Source organism: Pelobates fuscus, chromosome 3, assembly GCF_036172605.1.
Source record: "Pelobates fuscus isolate aPelFus1 chromosome 3, aPelFus1.pri, whole genome shotgun sequence".
Lineage (NCBI taxonomy): Eukaryota > Metazoa > Chordata > Amphibia > Anura > Pelobatidae > Pelobates > Pelobates fuscus.
Window position 1 is genome coordinate 369,454,147 of NC_086319.1, and position 26,885 is coordinate 369,481,031.

General features: G+C 37.4%; 1 protein-coding gene across 3 annotated transcripts in view; it reads right to left on the reverse strand.

Annotated features, from left to right (window-relative positions):
• The window catches only part of VPS13C (vacuolar protein sorting 13 homolog C), a 168,624-nt gene that overhangs the window by 54,944 nt on the left and 86,795 nt on the right, over positions 1–26,885 (reverse strand). For all 3 annotated transcript variants that reach the window (XM_063449388.1, XM_063449387.1, XM_063449389.1), the window contains 20 exons: positions 26,054–26,204; positions 24,737–24,853; positions 24,184–24,287; positions 23,204–23,371; positions 20,068–20,372; positions 18,859–19,006; positions 18,052–18,154; positions 17,232–17,365; positions 15,640–15,796; positions 13,802–13,884; positions 12,783–12,842; positions 11,713–11,875; positions 7,317–7,433; positions 4,761–4,864; positions 4,032–4,199; positions 2,933–3,237; positions 2,641–2,788; positions 2,203–2,368; positions 1,001–1,122; positions 584–750 (listed from right to left, as the gene is read on the reverse strand). In XM_063449388.1, coding sequence (XP_063305458.1) covers positions 584–750; positions 1,001–1,122; positions 2,203–2,368; positions 2,641–2,788; positions 2,933–3,237; positions 4,032–4,199; positions 4,761–4,864; positions 7,317–7,433; positions 11,713–11,875; positions 12,783–12,842; positions 13,802–13,884; positions 15,640–15,796; positions 17,232–17,365; positions 18,052–18,154; positions 18,859–19,006; positions 20,068–20,372; positions 23,204–23,371; positions 24,184–24,287; positions 24,737–24,853; positions 26,054–26,204 — 2,990 coding nt within the window. The remainder of the gene's footprint in view (positions 1–583; positions 751–1,000; positions 1,123–2,202; positions 2,369–2,640; positions 2,789–2,932; positions 3,238–4,031; positions 4,200–4,760; positions 4,865–7,316; positions 7,434–11,712; positions 11,876–12,782; positions 12,843–13,801; positions 13,885–15,639; positions 15,797–17,231; positions 17,366–18,051; positions 18,155–18,858; positions 19,007–20,067; positions 20,373–23,203; positions 23,372–24,183; positions 24,288–24,736; positions 24,854–26,053; positions 26,205–26,885) is intronic.

A 26,885-nucleotide genomic window follows, 5' to 3' on the forward strand; every position in this document is an offset into this window, starting at 1 on the left:
AACCCTTATTTTTGGCCCAAATCACTCTTAATTTAAATCATAAACACGGCCTCCTGAAGGCTTGTACTTGGGACATTGTGCATATCATGTTTCATGTACAGTAAGCACAGTGTCCGTACAGAGTTTTTCATATGAAGCATGGTCTATATTCCCTCACATCATTTGACTTTTTATGCACATTCATGTCAAAAGGACAGCCATTCAGATCAACTGTTTGGAGAAAATAGGTATCTGGTTGTCAATGACAAGTTATGAATTATAATTAGCATGCAGATTAACATAAAATAGTTACTAATATAGCAATCTCTGTATAGGGAGAGGTTATGGACCACAAAGATTAAAAATGACTGACATTCCTATTAAAAGGTATTTACAATTTCCCTAAACCCCTCCAGTACCAAGATGTAATTCAGCTAAAGCTCAATATTCATTGCAGCAACTTTGATACAATGACATCTATTTGTTCTCAATGTTTTATTACTTTAGCATTTTAAACTAAACTTTATATATAAATATATAAACAAAATGCACAGAGGAAAAAAAAAAAAGGAAAGCAAATTGGCACATTAATGAAGTAACAGACCTTGACGTCGCCCTGGTGATACCCTCTCGCAAATCATCTAACGTGCAAGTTCTGAGACACAATGAAAACTCCATGGATCCATCCTGAAACATCTTTCCCGTGGAAGTCAACATATGCAATCTCATCTCTCCAAGACGCAAATTTTCATCATGCAGCCAGACTGCTGCCTGAAACAAAGATAACAAAATGTAGATCTAAAAATGAGCAAGGCAAAAAATGCAATGGTGCTATGTACACATGACGTATTAGTAGATAAAGCACCATAACCCACAAAGAGCTTAACAGGCCACACCATTTGTAAGTCATGTTCCCCTCTGTGGGGTGATCCAATAGGTTCCTGAGGCCCTGGGTTTATCAATGTAAACCAGTTTGGTTGCAAGTGAATTACAAAATTGTGAATGGGCCTGCAACACTCACCTTACTGTTGTAAAGCACCACAGACAGAGATTCAAAATTAAAATCAAACTTCAGAGTGGCTGTGGATGGCTCACTTTCCTCATCTTGTGCTGGTCCAGTCTGTGTATCATCTGCTGGTTGACCTGGCAAGATACACATATTAAAGATCTGGTGTCAGAAATAGAGGATTTCATAGAAATACTAGTATACATTCTAGAAGCTGAATCATGTGTGATTATAGAATACAATCATGCTTTTATTGTATCTGTTATTTCAATGAAGCATATGGAGCATTTAGACATTTATGCAAAATAAAGTTTTATTTCCAAGAAAATCTTGCTCAAATATAAAAATCCAGGTATCTACAAGATTACATACACAACAAGTTCAATAACAGAACAACTATGGAAACACACCCACTAGCAATGTCACAGAGAATGAGACATCTGTTAACACTGAATGAGGACATTTGTAATCAAGGAAACCAATAGCTGTTCCAAAACCAGATAACAAGAGATTGTAAACTTTCTCTTGCAATCCAAATAGTTGAGCAATAAAACACAATCACAAAGATGCCAATCTTTCTCCAACCACTGTAAACAAATGCAATACTTTAATAGAAATCTAGAATGTGACGGCAGATAAGAACCATTCGGCCCATCTATTCTAGTTTCTATCATTTTTGTTTTAAAATGAAGTATTTATTGATATATTGCAGATAATAATCGTCTCAGATATATCATTATTACATTTATTATTCTATAGATTACACTGATCGACTAAGAGCCAAATTCAAAGTAGCTCCAATAATCAAGGGCTACTTACCGGCTTAAAGTGACATTTAAAAACCTCTGGCCAATACATCATGTTGCAGTGGTTATGGTGCCAGGAGTCATCTGCCCCCAAAGAAAACATACGTATGCACCCAGGGTCCTTCTCATTTTTCTGTGATATAACTAAAGCCATAATGTCATATCTTTGGACAGGGTTTTCAAATGATTTCATATTTTTGGATAGACTTAAAATGGATATTTTGAAAATAAATATTCGAATACCTTGATTTTTTTTCCTCTGTCAATTGTCAATAAACACCAGTTCTGAGAATAGACTGCACTATATTTTAATAAGATGCCTAGTATTCATGCATTTGGCTTTGACAAATAAGGAAAGAAAAAAGTGGCAGACATCAAGCAATAGATCATGTAAACACTGTTTTACTGCACCTTTTAGTTCTCCGCTTTCACTGATCTCCATTTTGACTCTTTCAGCACTTTCAATGGAGCTTTCTATTCCAGGGGTCTGAGCTGCTCTGGGCAGTGAGGGGGTCTCAGCAAGGTTCTCAAAGAGACAACTCATAAGAATCTTAAGGTCATCCTGGCTCACTGCAATCTACAAATAAAATGTTATTAATGCACTGTGTGTAACATAAATCTCAGAATGTGAAGCTCGCCATATGGTATTTTATTGTAGATCTCAAGCTAAGCGGATATTGGCACTGATGAACATATTTTGGACAAACAATGAACACATATGTTCTGCATATGTAATGGGATGTCACATTTGAACACAAACAATCACCAGTGCCAGGCGTATTCTTTTTCCAACTATTTATTTGATTTCAAGCTAGTCCTTCCTATCTCTGTTACACTGTGGAATCCTACCTGCATGGGCTCCAGTTTACCATCAATTTGAAGACCTGGGATATGGGAATACCAAGATACCGCCAGATTTCTCTGTAAAGAAACCAGAAGGTTGACTGGCTGCAGAAGCTGAAGCTCTGGTTGGGCAGATCCACTCTGTAGAACGGTTCTGTTAAAGAAGAACAGATTACATACTTTAACCACAATACTGCGAGTCTCCACACTTTCACAGCAAAGCATAATTCTCTTACTAGTTAAAAGTTGAAGTAAAGCAAAAGCATAAATAAATAAGGTTAAACATTCATTTTCAGACCTTGATAACTGTAACTTTGTCAGCTGTATGTCCATGTGGTCAATGATCGGTGGAAGGGGACCATCCACTCCAGGAACTAATGAGAACTTGTTTTGGACTTTGATGAGACCCAAATCTGCAACAATGGCGTTGGTGGAGATTGAAGACTGTGGAATGATGATGACTGGAGCCTTCAGGTGAACATCCATTGAGAGGCGAAAACTCTTTTGTGCAAAATCTTTCATGCTGAGAGCAGCGATTTCGGCAGCTTGCGCGGTTGCAGTGGTCAAAGCCTCTTTGGCTGCCTGAAATTTGTTCATAAAATTCTGAGAAGACAAAATGAAAAGGCAACGATAAAGTAATCATGAAAAGTGCATAAGTTCAGCGAGTTCTCATTGGCGCAGAGTAAAATTATCTAGTGGGAATCGGTCTATAAGCCATTGTGAGTTTACTACCAAGGTTCACAGATAAACTATAGGGTGTGATTACATTGTGTAGAACAATCACAGCAGCAGGCAAGTTATGCTGTTGGTGAGATAACAGTTGAGCGAGACGCAACATGGCTGCTCTGTCAGATAAAAAGTGCAATTTACTCCGAAAAATCAATGTACATAATTAAAAATACGAAAGCATGAAACTTCAATTTAAAAAATGAGAAGTGAACATTTGATGATGACAGTTGTGCTTTAAGACACGGCATCAATTAGACAAAGTTCAGACATTCAAAAGAAGTAAATTATTATATGCATCAGTCTATGTGGTCCATACTTGGGCACAATAAATAATATGAATAAGCACCTCGATAGAAGGGATAAAATACGGCGAATTTAACTAAATATGGAAAAAGGAGAACATTACAGCATATGGCATGAAACTTAATAAACAGGTGACAAAATATGGCAAATATGCATTATAGCATAAAGAATAACAAAGACAAAAGAGGGCATTAATACATATTTTAACATAAAGAAGGATCTTGCCCTGCCTGTAACAATCTTATTGTACATGGTGCATGATGAGCGTCCGTGGTGGAAGTAAGAGAAAAAAAAAAAAAAAAATCTAAATTGATTTTTCATCACTACCATTCTAAATTTGAAACAATATCTTACTGGATACACACCAGAAGAGACATGAGAAACTTGTGCAAGTATACAATGTGCATGCATCCCACTTTGAGTGACAGCTTGCCATCGACTGCAGACATATCTGTGTAGGACTCTCCCTCTGTAGCATCAGAGTACAGGATCATGTTGAAGCTGAACACTTCCTCGCCCATCATGAACACAGCCTGAAATTAAACAGTAGGTAAAAAAAACACTCAGATCACATAAAGCTCATTGTAGAGTGAGGAAAGACATTCTCGCAAAGCAAAACGGACATTAAATATGGGGTATTAATTCATGTGAGAGAAAGAGAATTGTGGCGCTTTATAAACATTATTTTTTTTTTTTTACTCATAGATTACTTTGTAACTAAGTTATACGTTTATCAAGCCCAAGCAGGTATATTTCTAGTCACACGGAGACAGTGTACATTTAAAATGACGTTACATATGTCATCGATTATGGTGCAAAGCTCTCAAGGAAGATGACATATTTTGGAGCCATCATAGAATCCTTTATAAGGGTATGTTCTCTTAAACACTGGCAAAGTTATTTACTACAGTGTATTCAAAGAGAATGACGAATTTAAGGCCAAAATAGTCAAAATGGTAAAATTCAACAAGTTAGCTTTGCTTTCAATTTCAGCTAGTTTTGACTAACATTTTATATTCGTTTTGATCACAGTTCCGTTAACACTGTGGACGGTCAAAATTCCTCTCTTCATTCACTGCAAGTTGATGTTTTACCTTTCGGTGAATGGTTTTCGGATCCACATCAAGGACAACGATATCTTGAAGTCTTGCAAATATCTTGGTCTGCTTAGTCTGTACATCAACTGAGGCATCCATGCCTAGAAGCAGGTATAGAATGTATCAATACATGTTGGACGCACATGGTTATCTAGCACATCATCTGTTTAACCTCAGAGGGAAAAAAAAAATCTAAACATTTTAATAGTACAAGCCAGTAAAAGTATGAAATTCTAATTAAAGGCCCCTAAAGCACTTTAGCTTGCTGAAAAGCTTTACATGTGAAAAGTGTGTCCTCCTCTTTATTTTCTCATTTTGGAAAAAAGTGCAGACTTCAATAGAAATTGACACTTTTATAAATTAAGCTAGTTACACCCCCCTTGGCTTTCAAGCAGACAACAGGTAATGGTACTTCCTGGTTTGGTTAGCTTAGTTGAGCTGAACTCAGACAGTAATTGCTCAGAGCACCTGCCTTGCAAAGACGTCTCATTCAGCTGCATTGGGAAGACTGTGATTGGACAAAACATCTGGGCTGTGTTAGATGGGGAGGGCTTCTAAAGGCTGTTGGCAAGAGAACTGCAGCTTTTGCAAGCCAACTTTAGATTTACCCCAATGAAGAAAAAAGGCATAATTAAGTACATACATGTTTTCATTTGGGGTATAAGTACTATACAGTAATTTGTATTTATTTTTTGTTTGGGCAGTGGTGTGTCCTTTTAAATAATAAAGCTATTCAAATCTTGAAATATATGAATGCTTGATGTTGGATGGCTACTTTTTTTGTACATCGTTTATACATATAAAGGTTTATTCACCAAGTTCTGAATTGTAGAAAACTAAAATCGACATTTCGGAGTTTAGTAAATACATATAAATCACAAAAAAAAACGGTGTGCTCGTTAATACTATGAAAAATGTAAGCATAAATAGAAGGCAACATTAAAAATTCTTTATTCTGAAAGCTATTATGACACCCTCATTAATGACACTGCTAAGATGATTAGATCCTGCGTAGAGTCATTCATCTTCATATGGGAAAACCAAAATTGTTAGACTTGAATAGTTGGGAAATTAATGAATAAGCCAAAGTTAAGAGCGGAAACTTTGAAAACAAAATGAATAGGGCTATCATCTCAAATTATTTTATAATGCGTAGCTGCACATAAGGTTGACCAGGGACTTCCTAGGTTCTCTCGAACAGCCAACAGCCCTCGTACCCGGCATTCACCAAGGCAACTATGACAATTATATGGCATATGGAATTGGCCATGGAAGATATGAAATTTAAAATAGCAAGTAGAGTGGATTATGCCACTTAAATGTGGTAAAAAAACAAAAACATAAAACACACACAAAAAAAACCAACCCCCCACCCCACAATAAACAGTTGTTTTTTGGTGACGTAGCACCTGAAACATATTTAAAAGAATAATACCAACAATGTCAGAAAGCTGTAAGGATCAAATAGATTGCATTATGAAAAATACACAGACAGATATATTCAATGGAATAGAGAGACAAGTAAATAAAGTAACTAACGGTAAAAAAAAAAATCTAATTCACAATTTTTTTAGTAAAATGTACAAATGTCATTTGGATTATGCAACTGAGACCTTGCCATTGATATACAATAAATTTCTAAAGCTACACTGACTGCTGAACAAAAGCATCTCTGGCATACGTGCTATTCAATAAACCAAAATGAGGAATGCCCACCTTCGCTGTGGAATTGCTTCAAAATATTGTCCTGTCCTTTCAAATTGATCGCGTATTTTATATTGGGCAGAGGACCTTCATTCCCCCCTACATTTCATTCAAAAGACTAATTTCTAATGATAGTGAACACCCTTGTATAATTAGCAATTAACAATTGCCCTTTAGAGCACACACTGAAGGTTGTATTGGACACACACTGAAGGTTGTATTGGACACACACTGAAGGTTGTATTGTGAATAGAAAATCTACACTTGGCACACAAAAAGCAGCTATCATATACTGTTTGATGATTTGATCCATTTTCCCTATGTCAATGGGTTTATGCGGTATACCTCTCCTTATGTCCATCCATTGTATTTTAATGATTATATCGCCCCCATTTATATAATTGTATTTATTATATTTTCTTCCTTGTGTCTGGTCTCAATATCTAGCAGCAGCCATTTGCTCTCCTCCATCCATGATGTCAGCTATTTGCAATTTTGTGGTATATGTTTTACTGATGGATTCTGGGTAAATATGATTGGAACCTGAAATAGAGCCTTGCTTAACCTTTGCCCATTGTTACGTTTGGTCAGTCTTTTGTACCTAACTTTCCCTTATATATTTTATGAAAACTAGAATGCTCAAAAAAAAAAAAAAGATAACCTAAGATTCAGACACAGGGAGCTATACAGAAGCAGTTGACCATGTTTATTTTGTTACGACAGGCCCATTTTAAGACTATTTTTCCTGCTGATTTAATACAATAAGGCAATACACCTTGGTAAACAGACGATTTAGAGCACCCCCTAAACTATGGTCATCATAAATGCCCAAAATGCCAAATAACGTACCTTGTATCCGAATGTCTGCAATGTTACAAGCTTCATCACAAACAAACACATTGAAGGCATTCAATTTTGCAGACAATTTTAATATAAAGGCATCTTCTGGAGCAGAACTGGGAAGAGCTAAAAAAACAAAAAAAATAAACCAAACAAGATATTCTCAAATTTATGTGACAAATACATAAAACCTAAAACTTAAACTTGTTCTGAATGGCACTGCTTGAGATACAGATAATACATTGTTTAAGTACAAACCCATAATGTTTCAGCCTATATTAAAGCAAATTCAATATTTTTATTTTGAAATAGTATTGGCATATTATATTTTACACCATGACCTGCTATATTACATTTTATTGTGGCAATCTGTTCTCTGGTAAATAGAATGCTATAACTACTTCACATAATAGTAAAAACACACATCGCCAATTTGTTACATTTAATAAAAAGCTTAACAAAATGCTGAACCACTGGGATATAACTTTTTCCCTTTTCTTTTCAATTAATTTTTAATATTGTCAGGAATGCCAGACATTGTTAAACAAGCTAATATCACATTACAAGACAATCTACATTGTAGAGTTTTTGGAAAACTTAGAAAAACACAAAAATAAACACAAAAATAATGAGCTTTGTGTGATTGACCACCCCTTGATCTAGCCAGCTCCCAAACGACCCCTCACCAGACAGGAATAGGAATTATACAAAAGGTATAGAAACTTTGAGAAGTGGTAACTTCATGTGGGAGAGGTATTTCTGTGGTCAGGGGAATGGGTTGCCCATCCATGGTCAAAAGCGGATCAGTAAGGAAAATCATCCTTTATATAGACACTCTAGGCACTAGCAACTTTTGACCTAAATGATTAGCTGCATTTTTTTTTTCCATTAAGAAGCACAGAAAAGTTATCTGTGACTTGCAGTTTGTGATTTAAATAAGCTGATAACTGCATTACAACATCCAGAGATCTCTGCTCTTTCTGAGAGGGTAGTGGATACATGGAATAGTCTTCCAGCTGACGTGGTAGAGGTTAACACAGTAAAGGAGTTTAAGCATGCGTGGGATAGGCATAAGGCTACCCTAACTATACGATAAGGCCAGGGACTAATGAGAGTATTTAGAAAATTGGGCAGACTAGATGGGCCGAATGGTTCTTATCTGCCGTCACATTGTATGTTTCCTTTAAAGACCTGTTTTGCATCACAAGTATATCTGGAATAAAGTCAGTCAATAGAAAGCAACTCAATTGGCTAACCATTTTCCTTGAAGGACATTTTAAGCCTGTGAAATCATTGTTAGAATCCTTTTATCTTATTTTGGATTTGCTGTTACATATAATTTAAAAGGATTAGCTAAACAATGCACAGCAATTAATATGTTAAGTCCAACCTCTCATGCCCATTTAAAGTTTTAAAGTGTGCTTTTTTATTATTTTAAATAAAATTCTACACCAAGTATTATCTTAATGTTTACTAGGACCCCTTAGATGAAGGCTGGTTGAAGCTATTTTTTTGGTGTAATTATTTTTAATTAAAAAGGAATGGGGTGAAGAGTCAGCGCTACGTAGCCACAGAGAAATATAGTTTAGAATGGCTGCACACCTTAAAAGGGGAGTTCCCCTAATCCCCTTATATAAGTAACATAAAACACGAAAACAGAAATGAAAAGGGTGCGCCTAACTTACATAAAAATAATATTATGCATAAATAAAATAATAATAAAATAATAGTCCAAAGTCCTACAATAAGTCCGAAGTGGTAAGTTCCACAAAGTATGGAGGATGCTTGAGGATGATGTCAGTCTTTACGCCTATGCACTTGTAGTTCGGTGATGATTTGTGAAGATAAAAGCAGGAAAACAAAAATCCCAATGGTACAGTATGTCAGCAAGGTGAAAGGGGATAAAATAGTGATAATGAAAATTACTCACAATTTTCAGAGCTAAAATACAGCTCTGATATTATATGCGTGAAATGGAATGATCCCCACTCAAGGATATATAGGGTGACGCTGGTCAGCAAGTAGTGCAGGTGAAAAGTCCAGCGATGATCCGGCTCGGCCGATAATAAGAGAAAATAAAATATAGTGCTCTCTGTATGGCAGATAAAAATGCTAGAAGAAAATAAAAATATACTCACAGTATATAGAGCAGGCTGAACTGCTCGGTGTAAGCGTATGGGTGGTATAATCCCCACCTATGGATTCTTTGCGCTATTGCGTGGGTTATAAATTATAAGTAAGGTCAGGTTAGAAAAGGTAAAAAAAAAAAAAAAAAAAAAAAAAAAGGATATTTAAAGGAATATGGCAAACAAGATATTTTGGTGCCAAAAATTCCTTTATTACAAATATAAAATATAAAATGTATAATATCTAGACGCGTTTCGCCTAAAGAGGCTTCTTCAAGTAGATAATAGAAAACATAACCTGACATACATGAACTTATATAGGGTACAATAGTATTAGTAAAATTTGAATATCCCGCCAAAATGGCGTCATTACCATAATTAGCATAAAACATGAAATATAATAAAAGTGTTTTTTAAACACAATAGGATAAAATATTATAAGAGGCCAATCTTATGGGACCAGAAAGAACAGGAAAAGAGGCTTTAATCCTGTAAAAAATGATATATTAAGAACGAATTCGGAAATTAGCATAAAAAAATAAAAATGACTTTTACAGGTATAAAAGTGAAGCTATAACCCAAACTAACTGAGTGGTAATATTGGTTTATAAAAACGAAGCTTGTAGCTTGATAAATTAAAGAAAGAAAACGGGTCATGTGACGCGCGACTAGAATACTTCCACGTCACGTGACTGATGTTTAGATAAATTAGCATACTCCCTGGAGGGGATATAAACAGGGAGGGGGGATAAAACTTAGGCACAGTGAGGGAAATTATAATTTTCCACAAATTTGATTAAGGTTAACATCATATATGTATATCTTGGGGAAGGTTAACTAAACTGTGAAATACAAAGTTTATAAAAACATAATAAAATACATTTTATTATCTTTATTATGTTTTTATAAAGTTTGTATTTCACAGTTTAGTTAACCTTCCACAAGATATACATATATGATGTTAACCTTAATCAAATTTGTGGAAAATTATAATTTCCCTCACTGTGCCTAAGTTTTATCCCCCCTCCCTGTTTATATCCCCATTATCCCCTCCAGGGAGAATGCTAATTTATCTAAACATCAGTCACGTGACGCGGAAGTATTCTAGTCGCGCGTCACATGACCCGTTTTCTTTCTTTAATTTATCAAGCTACAAGCTTCGTTTTTATAAACCAATATTACCACTCAGTTAGTTTGGGTTATAGCTTCACTTTTATACCTGTAAAAGTCATTTTTATTTTTTTATGCTAATTTCCGAATTCGTTCTTAATATATCATTTTTTACAGGATTAAAGCCTCTTTTCCTGTTCTTTCTGGTCCCATAAGATTGGCCTCTTATAATATTTATCCTATTGTGTTTAAAAAACACTTTTATTATATTTGATGTTTTATGCTAATTATGGTAATGACGCCATTTTGGCGGGATATTCAAATTTTACTAATACTATTGTACCCTATATAAGTTCATGTATGTCAGGTTATGTTTTCTATTATCTACTTGAAGAAGCCTCTTTAGGCGAAACGCGTCTAGATATTATACATTTTATATTTTATATTTGTAATAAAGGAATTTTTGGCACCAAAATATCTTGTTTGCCATATTCCTTTAAATATCCTTTTTTTTTTTTTTTTTTTTTTTTTTTACCTTTTCTAACCTGACCTTACTTATAATTTATAACCCACGCAATAGCGCAAAGAATCCATAGGTGGGGATTATACCACCCATACGCTTACACCGAGCAGTTCAGCCTGCTCTATATACTGTGAGTATATTTTTATTTTCTTCTAGCATTTTTATCTGCCATACAGAGAGCACTATATTTTATTTTCTCTTATTATCGGCCGAGCCGGATCATCGCTGGACTTTTCACCTGCACTACTTGCTGACCAGCGTCACCCTATATATCCTTGAGTGGGGATCATTCCACTTCACGCATATAATATCAGAGCTGTATTTTAGCTCTGAAAATTGTGAGTAATTTTCATTATCACTATTTTATCCCCTTTCACCTTGCTGACATACTGTACCATTGGGATTTTTGTTTTCCTGCTTTTATCTTCACATATCATCACCGAACTACAAGTGCATAGGCGTAAAGACTGACATCATCCTCAAGCATCCTCCATACTTTGTGGAACTTACCACTTCGGACTTATTGTAGGACTTTGGACTATTATTTTATTATTATTTTATTTATGCATAATATTATTTTTATGTAAGTTAGGCGCACCCTTTTCATTTCTGTTTTCGTGTTTAATTATTTTTAATTGCCAGGTACCTGTTTGGTTGGCTGTGCTCGCCGGGTCGTCATCTTGCGCAATGGATTCCGGGGCTTGAGTGGCTATTTTGGTCTCTCGAGATGGAAGAGCCGAGGACAGGAAGTTCATTAATGAAAGTAAGGCCTGGGTATGAAGGATCAGGTCTAATGAAGACATAGAAACCTAAAAAAAAATGCAGGTGAAAGGTTTTACTGTCTCGGCGACCAGCTGCTGATTAGATCAAAGTGCTCAAAGCAGTAGACCTCAAACGGTTATTATTCATACAGTGACATATTTGCAGCAAATTAAGCAAATGGTGACGTAAGTGACCACAGAACAGAGGATTATTTTTAATTTCTTAATTGCTTTATTCAGTTTTTCAGGACAAAAGGAATGGTAATAAATGCAAACAACATACAGTGCTCTGGTAAGAAAGGAAAAAATAGTATGTACAAAGCATGAGCATCGCAAAACAAGGACTGTCATCACGGAACTAGAAATTCAACAAAAATAGAATCTAGGGAGATTAGTTGTAGGGGAGAAAGAAGGTAGCTGGGGACATAGCTGAAAGATAGGGCATGCATATGAACACCCTATGTTACAAATGGTGCAGACCAAAATAGCATTCATTTAGGTTGATTTAGGTAACAAGGGATGCCATATTGTATGGGAAATGGCACACAGACCACTTCATTGAGACCAAGTGGTCTGGGTGCCTATAGTGTTCATTTAGTTATTGCACCCTTTACTGTGGGTTTTCAAATTTCAGATTTACCCCAAGTCAGATTTGGGAATGAGAGGAATATTTCATGGAAAGGTCAAGTAGGTCGGACTTCCGTTTTAAATTTATTTTCAGCTGACATGCATAAGAGTAGAAAACACAATAACGGAGATGGGAATCTGTACAGTTTTTCTCATTCAAGGCTTCCTTAAGCACTCATTTTCTTTAATGTAAATTAGGGCATGTCCACCAAACATGAAAAAGATTTACCAGAACTCCCACTATTTATATCTGGGAGCAGGTAGACTAAATTTTAGGCAGTTATTCTCTTTCACAGACAGTGAAAAATCTTCAGTTATGTCTACTTACAGTAAGAGTCTGCTCAGTGTTTTTGTAAAAAGTTTTAAACTCTGGTCCATTTTGGTTAGCCTGCAAGAAAAATACAAAATAATCTCAAAGAAACACAGTAGCATATAACTAAATCATTCTTTGCTGCAGGTCATTTGTATCCATATAATAAAACATAAAAAAATTGATGTTTAGTTAATTGTGCAAACATAAACCCAATTAATAAGCAACCAAAGAAAATTACATTCTGCTTAAGGAGTATCTGTCATGGCAAATACAATTAAATCTTAAATGATAGAGAATCAAATTATATCTGGACATTGCTAGAAAAACGTCTGAGTTTCTCTAAAACCATAAGTTAAGAAACAGCAATGTTCCCCTCCTGGCAGTCAGTTCAGATTAACACAGAGACAAGAAGGTTGTGCTTTGTAAGTCAGTGTCAGGAATACCCTCGTCTGGGCATCTCTCCTGCTTGAATTTAGCCTAATGAAAAGCAATATGTGTAAGGGGAAGCTGGGAGGAGGGGCAGGCCCTGTGTGAGAGCAGTACAGAGAAAGGAGATAAACAGCCAGAATGATTTTTTTGCAGCAGTTTTAGACAGGCTGAGAATGGAGAGAGAGAGAACAGAAACATTTTAGTTACACAAAGCCATCATAAAGTGTTGGTGACTTAACTTATCATTGGAAGCAAGCTGTGCTCCCCAAACAGGTGTATGTAGGAGAGATGTAAGCAACACCCACTGAAACAAGACTGATTCTCTCAAATTGAGATAGGAAAAATGGAATTAAAAATGTGTGCTTTTAATAGTATTAAGGGATGAAACACTTAACTGTATAACGGGAGTCAAGCAAGATGGTTAGAAAACTGCAAACCTATATCTATCATGACAGGCTCACTTCAAGAAGACAGAAGAACTGATTTGTAATGTCCACCAGAGGGCACCAAATACCAGTAGCAGAATTCCAATGGAAGTATAATTTATTCCACTCCCTATAGGACACTGAAAGTTGTAAACCAATTCTAAAAGAAAGCTTACACACCTTTACATATTCCATTTTTAAAAATTGTTCACTGGTGTCATCTGATGAGTTAATCAACAGCAAAGATTCTCCACTGCAAGGTCCTGCGTGAGAGAAAGACCAAAACAAAATAAACCACCCCCACAATGCTTAGACATGGTTATTGCAAATGGTATAAAACAGAATGTGTTGAGGATACACACTGGAAGTCAACACTTTTTAATACACACAGAATGTCACTATGCGTTTCCATTGTCTCCCAATAGTAACATATCACAATAAAAAACAATGGTGCCCATGATCCGTCTAGATGGTGTGTAAATTCACCCTTTAACAATATCACTTGATAGGGACTTCCTTCCTTCTAGGACTGTCATAAAAAAATAATTAACTCAAGAACACACTATATGCCTTTGTACATTATACTGCTATGACGAATGAGAAACCGTGGTACCCTTGGCGAATACCTATCTAGTATATATATATATATATATTTAGCTGTTCCTGCGAGAGAATAATTGCTTACCCTCCTCCCACCCACTTCCTTCTATAATTAAAAAGTCGCAGATTATCAATATGTCCATTGCTTCTTGTCTGCTGTGATTCCATATGCACTGCTTCTCTGGTTTACCTGAGTGTGCTGTGTGTGAGGGTGATGTGTGTGAGTTATTGTATCCCTCCTCCCCTCTTACCTTTAGCCTGGGAGGGGGGACCATGCTGCTGTCATCCCTGGTGGTCCTAGTTGTGAGTGAACTCTAGCCTGTGGGGCTAGAATTCACTCTCGCAAGATCGAGGACGTTGTCATGGAAACGCTGCAGATCTCGCTAGAGGAACCCGGCAGAGCTTTAAGGTAGAGCTCCGCCGGGTCCCCTCACCCTCCCTCCGCATGTCTACGCACAAGGCCGGCGCACAGATAGAGCAGGCTCTGTATGGACCGGCCGGGGAGGTCCTGTGATCTCCCCTGCCGGCCTCGGCCCATGGCCATCGTGGCTCACCGGGCATTTGCCCGGTGTACCCTATGGCCAGTCCGGGCCTGGGCAGAGCTATGCCTGGTGGGCCGCGATGGCCATGGCCCAACAGGCTAGAGTTCACTCACCACTAGGACCACCAGGGATGGCAGCAGCACGGTCCCACCTCCCAGGCTAAAGGGAAGAGGGGAGGGGGGGACACAATGACACACACATCAGCCTCCCACACATCACCCACAGCACCCCCATTTATGCATGCCAGCAGCAGCACCCCCATGTATGCATGTTCAGGTGAGTGCAGCCAAACCCCCCCTTGTTTCACATTCAATATAAATAAATATATATATATATATAAATAAAAAAGCAATGATCTGGCACTCTGCCTAAAGTCAAATTAGTATTAAGTAAACCAAGGTGCTGTACAGCGTGAAAAATATAGCAATAGAATGAAGAGAGCACTCACTGGATTTTCAAAACTGTGTTCATCACTAAAACACTGTTTTGAAAAGCCAGTGAGTGCTCTCTTCAACCTAAAAATGCCCGGGCCGAATTTTTTTTCTCAGTCCGGCCCTGCTTCCACCTCTTGCTATACCAGCTTATATCAGGGAACACTGTTCTCTGGGCAAAGACTAAACATAATAAGCAATAAAAAAATAAAAACACCTAGGGAGAAAACACAGGAACCTTACGTTTTTTCTGTGTGATCGCCTGATAAAATGCCAATATAAACACAAGTTAAAGGGACACTCTACTCTAACAGATCGGCATAGTGACCATTGCTTGTACGACAGATTAACCTCTGCTTTACACTAGTGCTTCCTGATCTTCATCCAACAGTGCGGTTCATTATTCTGTGTAATGGCATATGACAACCAATATCATTTCCCTCACCTTTGAACTCGTTGCAAGTCATGCTGATTTTTTTAAGATATACAGACGCAGCCATTTCGTGGAGACCCATTCTAGCTTCAGCACCAAGCTGTGACACGTGCAGTACATGGAGAGGAGGGCCCCCACCCCTCACCTGCCTCAGCAATCGCACCACCACCTAGGAGAAGATAAAGTATGATCTCAGGAGGAGGGGTGAAGATGGTATAGAACCCTTTGAACTGAGAAAGGTGGCAAGGCCAGGCTCCACTAAACGTAAACCTGAATTCATTACAGATTTCATGGTCTGGCTTCCACTCCTTTCTGTGCATTTTTTCCATTGCTAAATTATCGTGCCAACAGCTTTGCCAAATCAAACGGTGTATGGAATTATCTTTCTACACAAGATAAGGAATGGATACGAAATAACATTTCTTTTAGTCTTACTCAACATTACAAGAGGAGATAAATTTAAAAAAAAAAAAAAAAAAAAAAAAATTTGCACTACTCCAATAAACCTTTCAATCAGTAAAAAAGTTATTAGATTTTTTAAAAAATAAAATAAAGAAGGAAAAACACGTGATAATAAAACTGAGGGGTCATTTAATTCCTCTCTTGCCTCAACAGTATACTCCCTTACTAACCATCAGCAGCACTAGAAGTCTAATGTAATAGTTCAATGATAGAGTCATTACTGAGCGAGCTGAAAAAATAGGGCTCTGTAATTTGTAGTAAAGAAACTCCACATTGCTCACTTCTTTCACTTATTCAGTTTCCCAACTCTGAAACAACACACTATAACCTATGCTGGGAAATGATAATGTCTGTTCATCAATCGTCTGCTTGGTGAAATATTAAGAATGTGCACCAAGAGCGCTCTATAGCCTTGGAGTAAAAGGTGCGCTATAAACAGAAGCCTATCATGTCCTTAATACTGCAATCAAAGTATCTCTTCACTACCGAACACTTCTAGTTTGAACAAATATTAGTAGAACGTTTATTTGAAACAAGGGATGCTTAGCAAACCCAGTAGCATATATTAAAACAGCAACTTTGCAGTTTTTTTAGAAAATAAATATGATGTAAATTTGTCCTCACATACAGTAGCTGTGACAAAAATAGATTAATAACACTGGTAAGATACCTTGCTTATAGAGATTTGACCCTTGAGGCTATACTAGCTGTACAGTTTAATGGAAATACAGCAAACGCTCGTTTCTAACCAGGAATGATTAACAGCTGTAGTGGAACGCATTGCTCTGCCAGGAGTTACTGGTCACTCATTTAATGTCTGCAAGTTTGCTGAAAATGTCAGCTCTCCCCCTCCTTCCAAATCGTAAAGGAATCAATAGGTTAGACTATTCCTAGAGTCAGGAAAAATGTAGAAGTGAATAAACACCCCCATTTCATTGTTCGTATTACATTATTTATTCTAGAAATTGGTAAAGCTTGCTATTGCATTTTTAAATACCTTTTTATGTTAGAAATGTGTGATTTGAATGCACTGAAACATAGAAACAGAAGGTGACGGCAGATAAGAACCATTCGGCCCATCTAGTCTGCCCGAGAAAGAAAGCAAAATAGTAACACAAGTAAAGCGGTCTTATGTATATTACCTCTTTTATTTCAAAATGGAGCAGAAGACTTAATGACGCTGAAGCACTGGCTTGTACTGGCTCGGAAGTAACCTCTTCAACATTTTTCTTTGGGGGTTTAGGGGCCTGTAGCAGATCTTTATATTTAGCCGTTTCTGCAATAAAAATGAAATTGGGAAATCATAATTCACATCATAATGGAGTTGTAAAAACTAAGGCTAAATGTGTGTGTATTATTATGTTATTTATATAGCGCCAACAAATTCCGCAGTGCTTTACACACATGTAATTGTAACCAGACAAGTTGGACACACAGGAACAGAGGGGTCGAGGGCCCTGCTCAATGAGCTTACATGCTAGAGGGAGTAGGGTATAATGACACAAAAGGTAAGGATTACCTTTTATATTGTGTGTATAATATAAATGCTTGAAATTGTATTTATATATGAAGCTGCATTCGCCTGAACATGCATACATTATAAGGGTGCAGCTGGGACCAATTCATATATTATACAAGATCCAGCACACTCGCTCATTCACTAAAAAAGCAATTTCAAAGTTTGTTTTTTAAAAAACCCTAGCCTAGGCAAATATAATGGGGGTTTAGTTACAGTATATGATAATACACTGCATATGCCTGCCACAACAACAAGAATGGGGTACACTGACGTTGTGGCAGGCTTATGCAATGTATGATAATATACTGTAACCAAATCCCCATTATTTTTAGCATAGGTTAGGTGTTTTTAAATAAAACTATTACATGGAGTGAGTTTTTAAAAATGACGTTTTGTGAATGAGGGACTATAGCATAAATGTATTATACACAGTGTCTACATACCACCTCCATCAGAAGTCTGTTTAACATAACTGGTTTCACCTTCGCCAAGATTTTCCACCAAGACATTTAGCAGCACACTTATATCTTCTTGGCTCATTCCAACCTAGGGAGAAAAAGGGTTCAAATTAACTCACATAAAAGTAAATATGGTCAGCCACGAGGTCATTTCTGCTCTGCACCTTTCAGACATACGTATTGATTTACTAAACATTTTGGACGTTTACTACTTTCCCAGTTTGGGAAATCCACAGAGCTCCAGGTCTTAGAAACAAACCTTAGAGATTAATATTTTTGTGGTTTTAGGTTATATTTTGTTCTCAATTTGCTGCAAATCAAATTAAGAAAGTTCTCTGAGGTGGCCACCAAGTTTTCTTTTACCTCTATTTAAGATTGTTAATGTTTTAACGTGATGTGAGGGAAGAGCCAGTCACTTGCCTGGTTAGTAAGGAATCCTAGGGATGCTGGATATTTGATTTTGAAGTTTCAGGTTTAAAAAGTATCTGAATTCCTGTACATTGCTGAGAAAATTAGCACCAGCAATCCTCCAAGACTCCCAATACTGTGATGCTGTAATATTGCTCCATTGTTTGTTATATTTGAAACGTTTTCTATAAACTTGGAATGATCAATAAATCTCCCAGCGCATTTTATTACAAGTCCCAGTAATCAGCGTAAATCCATTCTTTATTCTTGCCTGATCAAATTTCGAAAGGTAATTCAATACAACAGAAGCAGCCATTCAGTAGAATCTTCGGATGTTTTAATAACATTTATATATACATACGTACAGATCCACGAAATACTCACATCCAGGGTATCAAGATGCCCTTTGACTTCTATTCCCGGAATCTGATGGTACCATGTTGCCGCAAGGTTCCGATTTACCATCAGATTTAGGTTGATGGGATAGAGGATCTGAATATCAGAATGGGAAGGTGTCGAATGCATGATGGTCCTACAAAATAGGCAAATAAAGAATTAGGATTGTATATTGGACACGCAACAATTATGCGGACTAATAGAGAATTAGGTATTGACCGTTTTTTGCAATTTAATTAGAATTTTACTAGCTCCAGGATTTTCAAACAGCAGATAATGCAACCCTTACACTACATTTTATCTATGGACTTTCTACGGACTCTTCCCTTTTAGACTCTTGTTGTCAAGGTACCAACTTCCATTTGTGAGATACAGTTGATTTAAAATGTCCAAAGTTTGTAGCTTCATCTAGCACATAGAATTCCTTAACTTGCTACCAGACATCGTTCACATATTCCACAATGTTAAATGCTCTCTAAAAATGTACCATTTCCAAGAAGGTTATACCATTCACTTCAAAATCTGATAAAATATTTTTGAAAGTGGCCAGCTCATTCCCCCGGCTCCCACCTTAGACATCTCATCTATTTGAAGAATCTACTCAAACAACCTGATCTTAGTCTATGAAGTCCCTTTTTGTCTCCATCACGTCCACCCATCCTCTAAAGCAGACCGGCCAACATACTAGCCGAGCATCCTAGAATTTGTAGTTCACAAACATCTGATTAGCCAAGGTTAGTTATGGCTTTCTCTAGGTTGTCAGTACACAACGACCAAACCATCCAAACATCTATTTGGAGCCACTACCCTATTATAGTCAGTGCTGTGGGATTTGCTCAGCTATTATAAAGTGTGGGTCCTGGTTTTACCTTTTCTTTATATTTAGCTTGTATACTAATGCACGTGTGTGTTTTAACCTAAGAGGGTATAGTATTCTGTCAAGCACTCAAAGGAAATTATAAACAGGATTTAATTTGCAGAAGCCATTTAAAATATTCTACAATGAGTATCCAGCTGCAAAATGTATAGGTAAAATACTGCTACAACAAGATACCAATATTCACTTCATGGTAAACGGTATTCTGAAAAAGATGTATCGGTGTATCCTATATCATGTTAAACTTTAAAAAGGCACTCAAATTAACAGAACACTAGGATGAGGTTAAAAGAGTGCGGGGAGTTCTCTATAGAATGTACCGTGACAGCTTGAATTTAGTCAGATTTATCGTCATGCAGTCAACAACTGGAGGCAACTGCTGGTCATCACACAATATAAGACTAAATACGTTGTGTATTCGAAGCAAGCCAAGATCTGCAACAATGGCATTGTTGGACACGGAGGACTGAGGGATGATAATCACTGGGGCTTTTAAATGGATGTCCATCAGGAGACGAAAACTTCTTTCGGCCAGACCTTTCACACTGGTGGCTGCCCGCTTAGCTGCTTGTGTGGTGGCTACGCTCAGCTTTTCCTTGGCAGCCTGGAAATTATTTAGGAAGTTCTGTACGAAAAGAGAGAAAAACAAAAATGACTTCTCTCAAAAACAAAGCACATACCGCAGAAACTCAAACTTATGCAAATAAATAATGATAAAAGCAAATTTACTGCTGCTATTTTACATCTGTAAACACTTACACTTGACCCAGTCAAAGTAAAAGAGACAAGGTCCATATTGCACCATCAAACAGATTTTAGTCATCATTAAGAATAGGGAACTAAAAGATGTAAACAAACAATTACAAGGTTCTAAAATCTAGACAACACAATTTGGATGATAATGGAATTCTGTAAAGAACCCAAAGGTCTTGCATGTGTGATTTGATATTTAGAGTGGGAAAATGACCAAAGAAGATTGGTTGGAGGAGTGCAGCAATGGTAAAAGGTCATATAAGTATGGTGGCAATGAAGTCATGGGAAAAGACCATTATCTCATGCAAAATCATGTTTGTTGCATATTATGTAGACTTGCAGTATGAATAAAATAGCAATATTAAGCTATGACCCATCTTTTGAATGCACAGATTGAAAGGAGGCATTTGGGAATAAGGTATCCAGAGGAGGACAATCTCCAACCCAGATTTAATGATGATCAGTAAATAGTTAACCAACCTTAGTAATTTCCTGGAATGGTAGCAAATCTACCAGGTGTGCGACTACACTTGCATGAGCGGAACACATGGCCAACAAATCACTTTAAGTGTATTTGCTCAGATCCCCCTTAAAAAGATGTACTGATTTGGAGGGAAGTGTCTATAGTGTGCACACGGCTCCTGCATGTGCCACATTGTTCTCCAAAATGCTGCTAAATCTATTGTTAGGGGAAAATAGCTGGTTTATATGCCAGCTGCTATCAGAATAGATTCACAATGCAACGGAAAAACAATTTAAAACGTCAACAACCTTGCAACATGATAAGGTTAATACATTTGAATGGGGGATAATACAAGAGTACAATGAGTAGATCAGGTTTTTAAATTGCATACTGCACAGTGGGTGATGTCACACTCCATTAAGGGAAAACACTGAGCACTACACCCACTACAGCGTACTGTGGTGGTTATGGTGCAAAGAATACCCTGGCGCACCCCACATTGTAAGTAGTCAAACCATTTCATAATACATTGACTTATTACCTGGGGTGCACAGGGTGTCAGCACCTGCCTCCTTTACTAATTATGGAGAGCCACAAGATTTTTGTCTGAGCTGAAATTGGCAGTGCAGGGCTTGGCACACTGGCAGAGAGTGATCAGATGACAAAGAGTTGGCACTGCATTGCATGTCTTATCTCAGAAGTGCCACAGAAAGCTCCTGCTTGTGAGCTCCCAGCTCTATATTGTCAGTAGTAGTGCTGGGAAGCGGTGCCTAAGGGACTTTTGTTAAGTAGTCAACCCTTTCCCAAGGGTGGCACCATAACCACTACAGCATGCTGGTGCTTTAAAAAAAAAAAATCTGTGGGCAGCACCAGGATATGTCACAGCCTACCTATGAATATGGGAGTTTGTTGTCATGAATTATACATGGGGCCCTCCCCATATTGATCTGCTGGGAGAGGGGCTGGAGACAGTGTGGATTCTCTCTCCCCACTATCGTTCCCAACAAACATTTTACAAAACAAACAGGGCAGAATTAAAAAGAGCTGCAAGGTAGCCCAATCTTGTTACTTTTACTTTTGGGTAGATGCTTCTCCTGGTGCTACTAAATATTTCCTCTATTCAAAAAAAGCTGCAGCTGTTATTTCCTGTTAACTGATGTAGAAATATAGTGTTTTGTAAAATAAGGCACATTGGTAACAAAATCATACAAGAACATTACATTATCTTGGCATAACAAATTAGCTGTACTCTATTCACTTGAAAGCACTCTTGGATTTAATTCCCGTAACAGGTCTATTGTAACAGTAATACCGTAAAAAGGATTCCGGAATAGGAAATTCTTAATAAGAGGGGGGGAAGGGACACACAAAAAGCAAAGCACATTAAGTACACAAATTGCAGAACAGCGTAGGAGTAATATTTTTGCACACCGAGCATGTAAAACTGGCAGGTCCTAATAAAGAGCTTCAGCAATTAAAGAACCTCTAAAACCAACAAATCGTATTAAAAATCCTGTTTGTACAACACATTCTAATTTTCAAGCATTTTACCTTTGCAGTCGTGCACTTATTACATATATATATTTTTTTCTATTGCTACAGCTTTATATTTGGACAGGATTGACGTACAGCTTCCAGTTCGAGGAGATTTAGTATATTTAAAAAGTAATTGACACCTTTCAGTTACTCACCTCAATAAAAGCTATTACAAGAGTACAACACATGCAGTGATGGTAAATAAATATAGAACACGCTTACTTCAGCTGTACTTTTACAAGTGATAATCATCTTCCTGTAATATTCTGATCACTCACGGATGTCGAACATTTAGAAGCCCACCTTATCATTTTTAGCAATCTGGTTCCTCAAGTAGGATCTTTCCTTACCAAACACATCATTTATGCTCCATTTGTCAGCTCGTATACAGGTGAGGTTTTGTGATAAATAGAGATGCAACATAAAGTAACAATCTATGTATCTTAACCACCTAGTGTCATTGTAGTGGCTGAGGTGCTGTGAACCGTTTTAAATATTTTTTCCAACCATCCAACCAAATTAAGGTGGTTTGACAAACAAAATGTTGCTCTTCTTTGCACCCAAAGCCCACATAATCATCAGTCACATCGATAATACAGAAACTACACGTATCAAGTATGATTCTGTGATAAAAGGATGAGGTTCTATTAGCATGGCATTCAAAATGTTTTTTTGTTTTTTTAGAATTATGAGAAAGGTCTTACCAGAAGAGAAGCCAAGAACTTGTGAAGGAAGACTATTTGCATGCATCCAACTTTGAGACACATCTTCCCATCCACCTTTGACACATCTTTGTAGGCTTCCCCCTGTGTGGCCTCAGGATAAAGGGTCAAATTGAATTTGAAAACTTCATCTTCCATAATGGACACGGCCTAAGAAAATTATGTCAAGACAAAGAAAGTAAGAAGCAGGTCTCTTGTGAGGAGCTGAAACTGCACAATGACTAATCTGTAGCTAGTACAATTGAGGGGAAATTTCAGATAGCTGTACAAACGGCTACATTATAAAGTTCTGAAATTCTGTGTCGCTGGGGCTTATGTTGCGAATTAGAAATTGTACTTGTATAGAGGCTTTTTGGTATCCTATGTAGCAAATGTTAAACGGATGTAGATGAATTTGCTCCCATTGTAATTAAATGTCTGTAAAATAGGACAATCCCCTCTCCCAGTCACCTATTATATGGATTAAATAGTCTGAGTGATCATTTTTTGCAACCTTGTACCTTTAGGTACCTTCAGCAAGTGTTACAGCTGAGACGTTAATAGAGACATTCAGGAAAGGGATCTTCCATTGACTTAATTGTACTTATAGTATCTACAAATGGAAATCCAGTAAGATGCTTTAAAATTGGAAGCAGACACATTGAGAGCTCTCCGAACACAAGGTTGAGACTTAGAGGGAAATCATTTCAGTTTCCAATAAATGTGCGTGGCTGCCATTTTACCCTAATCTAAGAACTTCATTATAAACAATTTATTTTCAATTGCTATTCAATTAACAGTTGGGCCATTATCCCTATAGAGCTTTTATGTCTAAATCTATGCACAGATTTCAGCTAGCAGAACAAAATTCATACCTTCTTCCAAGTCATGTGTCTGAAAGAGATGCATAATAAAGCACACACAATTGCCCCCGCAAATGATACAGCCAACTTCTAAAAATATATTTTATGTTATTTGTTCACCTTTTTATGAATAGATTGCGGATTCACGTCAATGACAATAATATCCTGTAGTCTGGCAAACACCTCGATCTGGCTCTGCTGCAGCAAAATCGAAGAATCCAGACCTGTTTTGTTTAAAATATATAAAAAAACAAAAACCTTACATAAACCAATTGCCTGGCCAATATAAATCTACGTTTCTATGAAGACTGAAGTTTTTTTTTTGTTTGTTTTTTTTTGCAGCCCGCATTAACTTAAACCTTGTTTATTTGGCCCGTGTTGGCCTTTGCGTTGACATGCTTGGTATAAAGCACCTGATGGCCAAAAGTCATAAACAAATTCTACAAAACTCAACAAAAGGGACAGAAAATAAACTTCTTCCTCAAAATGTGCCCATCAGGGTTTTCAATACTTTTTAAAGATTTCCAGTGGGTCTCTGTGAAACTGCATGACACCTCAAAATGTACCGTACCTCCTCTTTCTAAAACTATTCTAACATTTTGTGAAACCTGCTTAGGATACTATGTGCAAGTACAATACAATGGTATTGTTCAGAAAAGGCTTCTCAGCACACCTTGTATCTTGATTTCAGCGATATGATTCTTCCCGTCCCACACATTCACGCAGAATGCGCCAAGCTTGGCAAATAGTTTGAAGGCGAACACATCCTTATCTTTGGAAACCTTTGTAGCTGTGGGGAAAATAAGAGAAAGAAAAAGGCAATTAATCAGCTTGTCTGCGTCAGACGTCTCCCCTCCTTTATTGTATAAACATTTAACTACAACTAAATGATAGGCAACCCCAACGTACACATGGCTTAGGTAAACCATACTTCTAAAACTTGGCAGTCCATAGGTGTCGTGTGGGGGCACAGTCATGTCAGTGTTAAAAATCTCGCTTTAGTGCTAGGTTAGATTTCGCACATGTAGGTGAGAGGGTAAAATACCAGATGCAAGAGTATAATTTATTTAGATATAAAGTATGCAGCACACCGCTTATAAAACGCAAATGTGTGTCAGTCAGCCACAATGCAGTTCTGAGAGGGTCACAGTTAATAGTTTAAATATATAAACTTAAGGCCGCATTCTGGTCTCATGTGTTCCCAATTTTATTGCTGTAGATTTTTCTACACAATTATGGTACTAATTTAAAGTGAAAGAAGAGCTTGCCTGAGGCAAAGGCTTATGGAGGGGGACACTGTGCAGTTATAGGTTATTTAGGGGAGACCAAAAGATCCTGCATGACTAACTCACTTCTGCTGTAGTTGCTGCTACGAGGGAGTATTGCTGAAAACTTCTTCAGCTGACACAAACTCCTCACAGCTACGCTAGCAAAGTGGCAATTTATAATGAGTCCAATTATGAAGTATGAGAAACATGGTTATACCCCGACTCTGCCTCGTTCTGTGTTGGGAGAAAAAGGCAAAGACTGCGAGCCCACTACACTACTCCCCGTCTCCCCCCCTCCCCCCCCCCCACTTCTTACATGCTCAAAAAAATAAAAAAATGTAAAAAGCCAGCTAAGCACCTAAAGCAGGAAGAAAAAGAAAACAAGGGTGTTAAAGGAAAAGACAAAGAGAGAATGAGTCAGAGGAAAGAACAAAAAAAAAAAGTTCCATACGTTTTGTTATATCCATTTTTTAGCAACTTTTTTTCCCATTTAAACAACATATTTAAAAACTAAAAAAAATACACAGCTTTAGCTGGTAGTAAATAATTTTCTATGGATAATTATAATAATATTTCTGCCAAACACACAAAACGTCTGCAAAGTGTGGGAAAGATTAACTCCTGGGGTGTATACGTTGGTCTTAAGCCAATATGAAGTGATAAGATTTTGAGCCCAATATCAGCAGATTTCCTTAATAGCCAATATTTGTCTTGGGTTTTACCTTTCTTAACAAAAGTCTTTTTGTCTTCAGTCTTCTGTTCTGTGTTTTGTTTTGCCTTATCAGGGAGGTTCGGGATGGCTTCTGTCAGGAAGCTGATAGCGGAAAGCAATGCTTGAGAGTGAAGCAAGAGGTCCATGGATGAAAAGGCCACCTGGGGAAGGGAATAGTAATGTTAGCCCTGCTGGCCACTAGACTAAGGATAGTACTGGTGACTTACACCAACTTTTACATGGCTTTATTTTAGGGTTTAAGGTGCAGATATGTCTGGCACTGCTGTTAGCAAAGTACAAAACCAAAACAAACAACAATCAACTGATCCAGAACTGAGCAATTATAAATTGGGATAAACAACTGAAAACCTCAGAAAATGTATATGTATATGTAGTTGTCGCTAGATCCGCTATAAATAGAGAGAAGAGATGGAAGGGAGAAAGAAGAAATGAGGCGAGAATGTTATAAGAAAGTAACAGTTATAAGTTGGGTGCGACACAAAACCCTGGCAGACCAATTCCCTTTCAGACACTGCGAAACAAAGATGCACTACCTCGGGGTTTGGCTGACCAAGGACCCGACAGACCTATTTACGCACAATTTTAAACCCATACTGCGTAAAGCCATGGAGGAGCTGCAACTATGGAACACATGATGCATCTCCTCGTGGGCAGAGTAAACGTGGTGAAAATGACACTGCTGCCTCAGCTACTGTTTTTTGTTCCAGACGGTGCCAATTATGGAGCCACAACCTTTCTCTCGGAAGTCAGAAGTCTATCTGGAAAGGAAGATCGCCGAGAGTGGCACACTCCCAACTGACACTGCCCAAACTGAGGGTAGG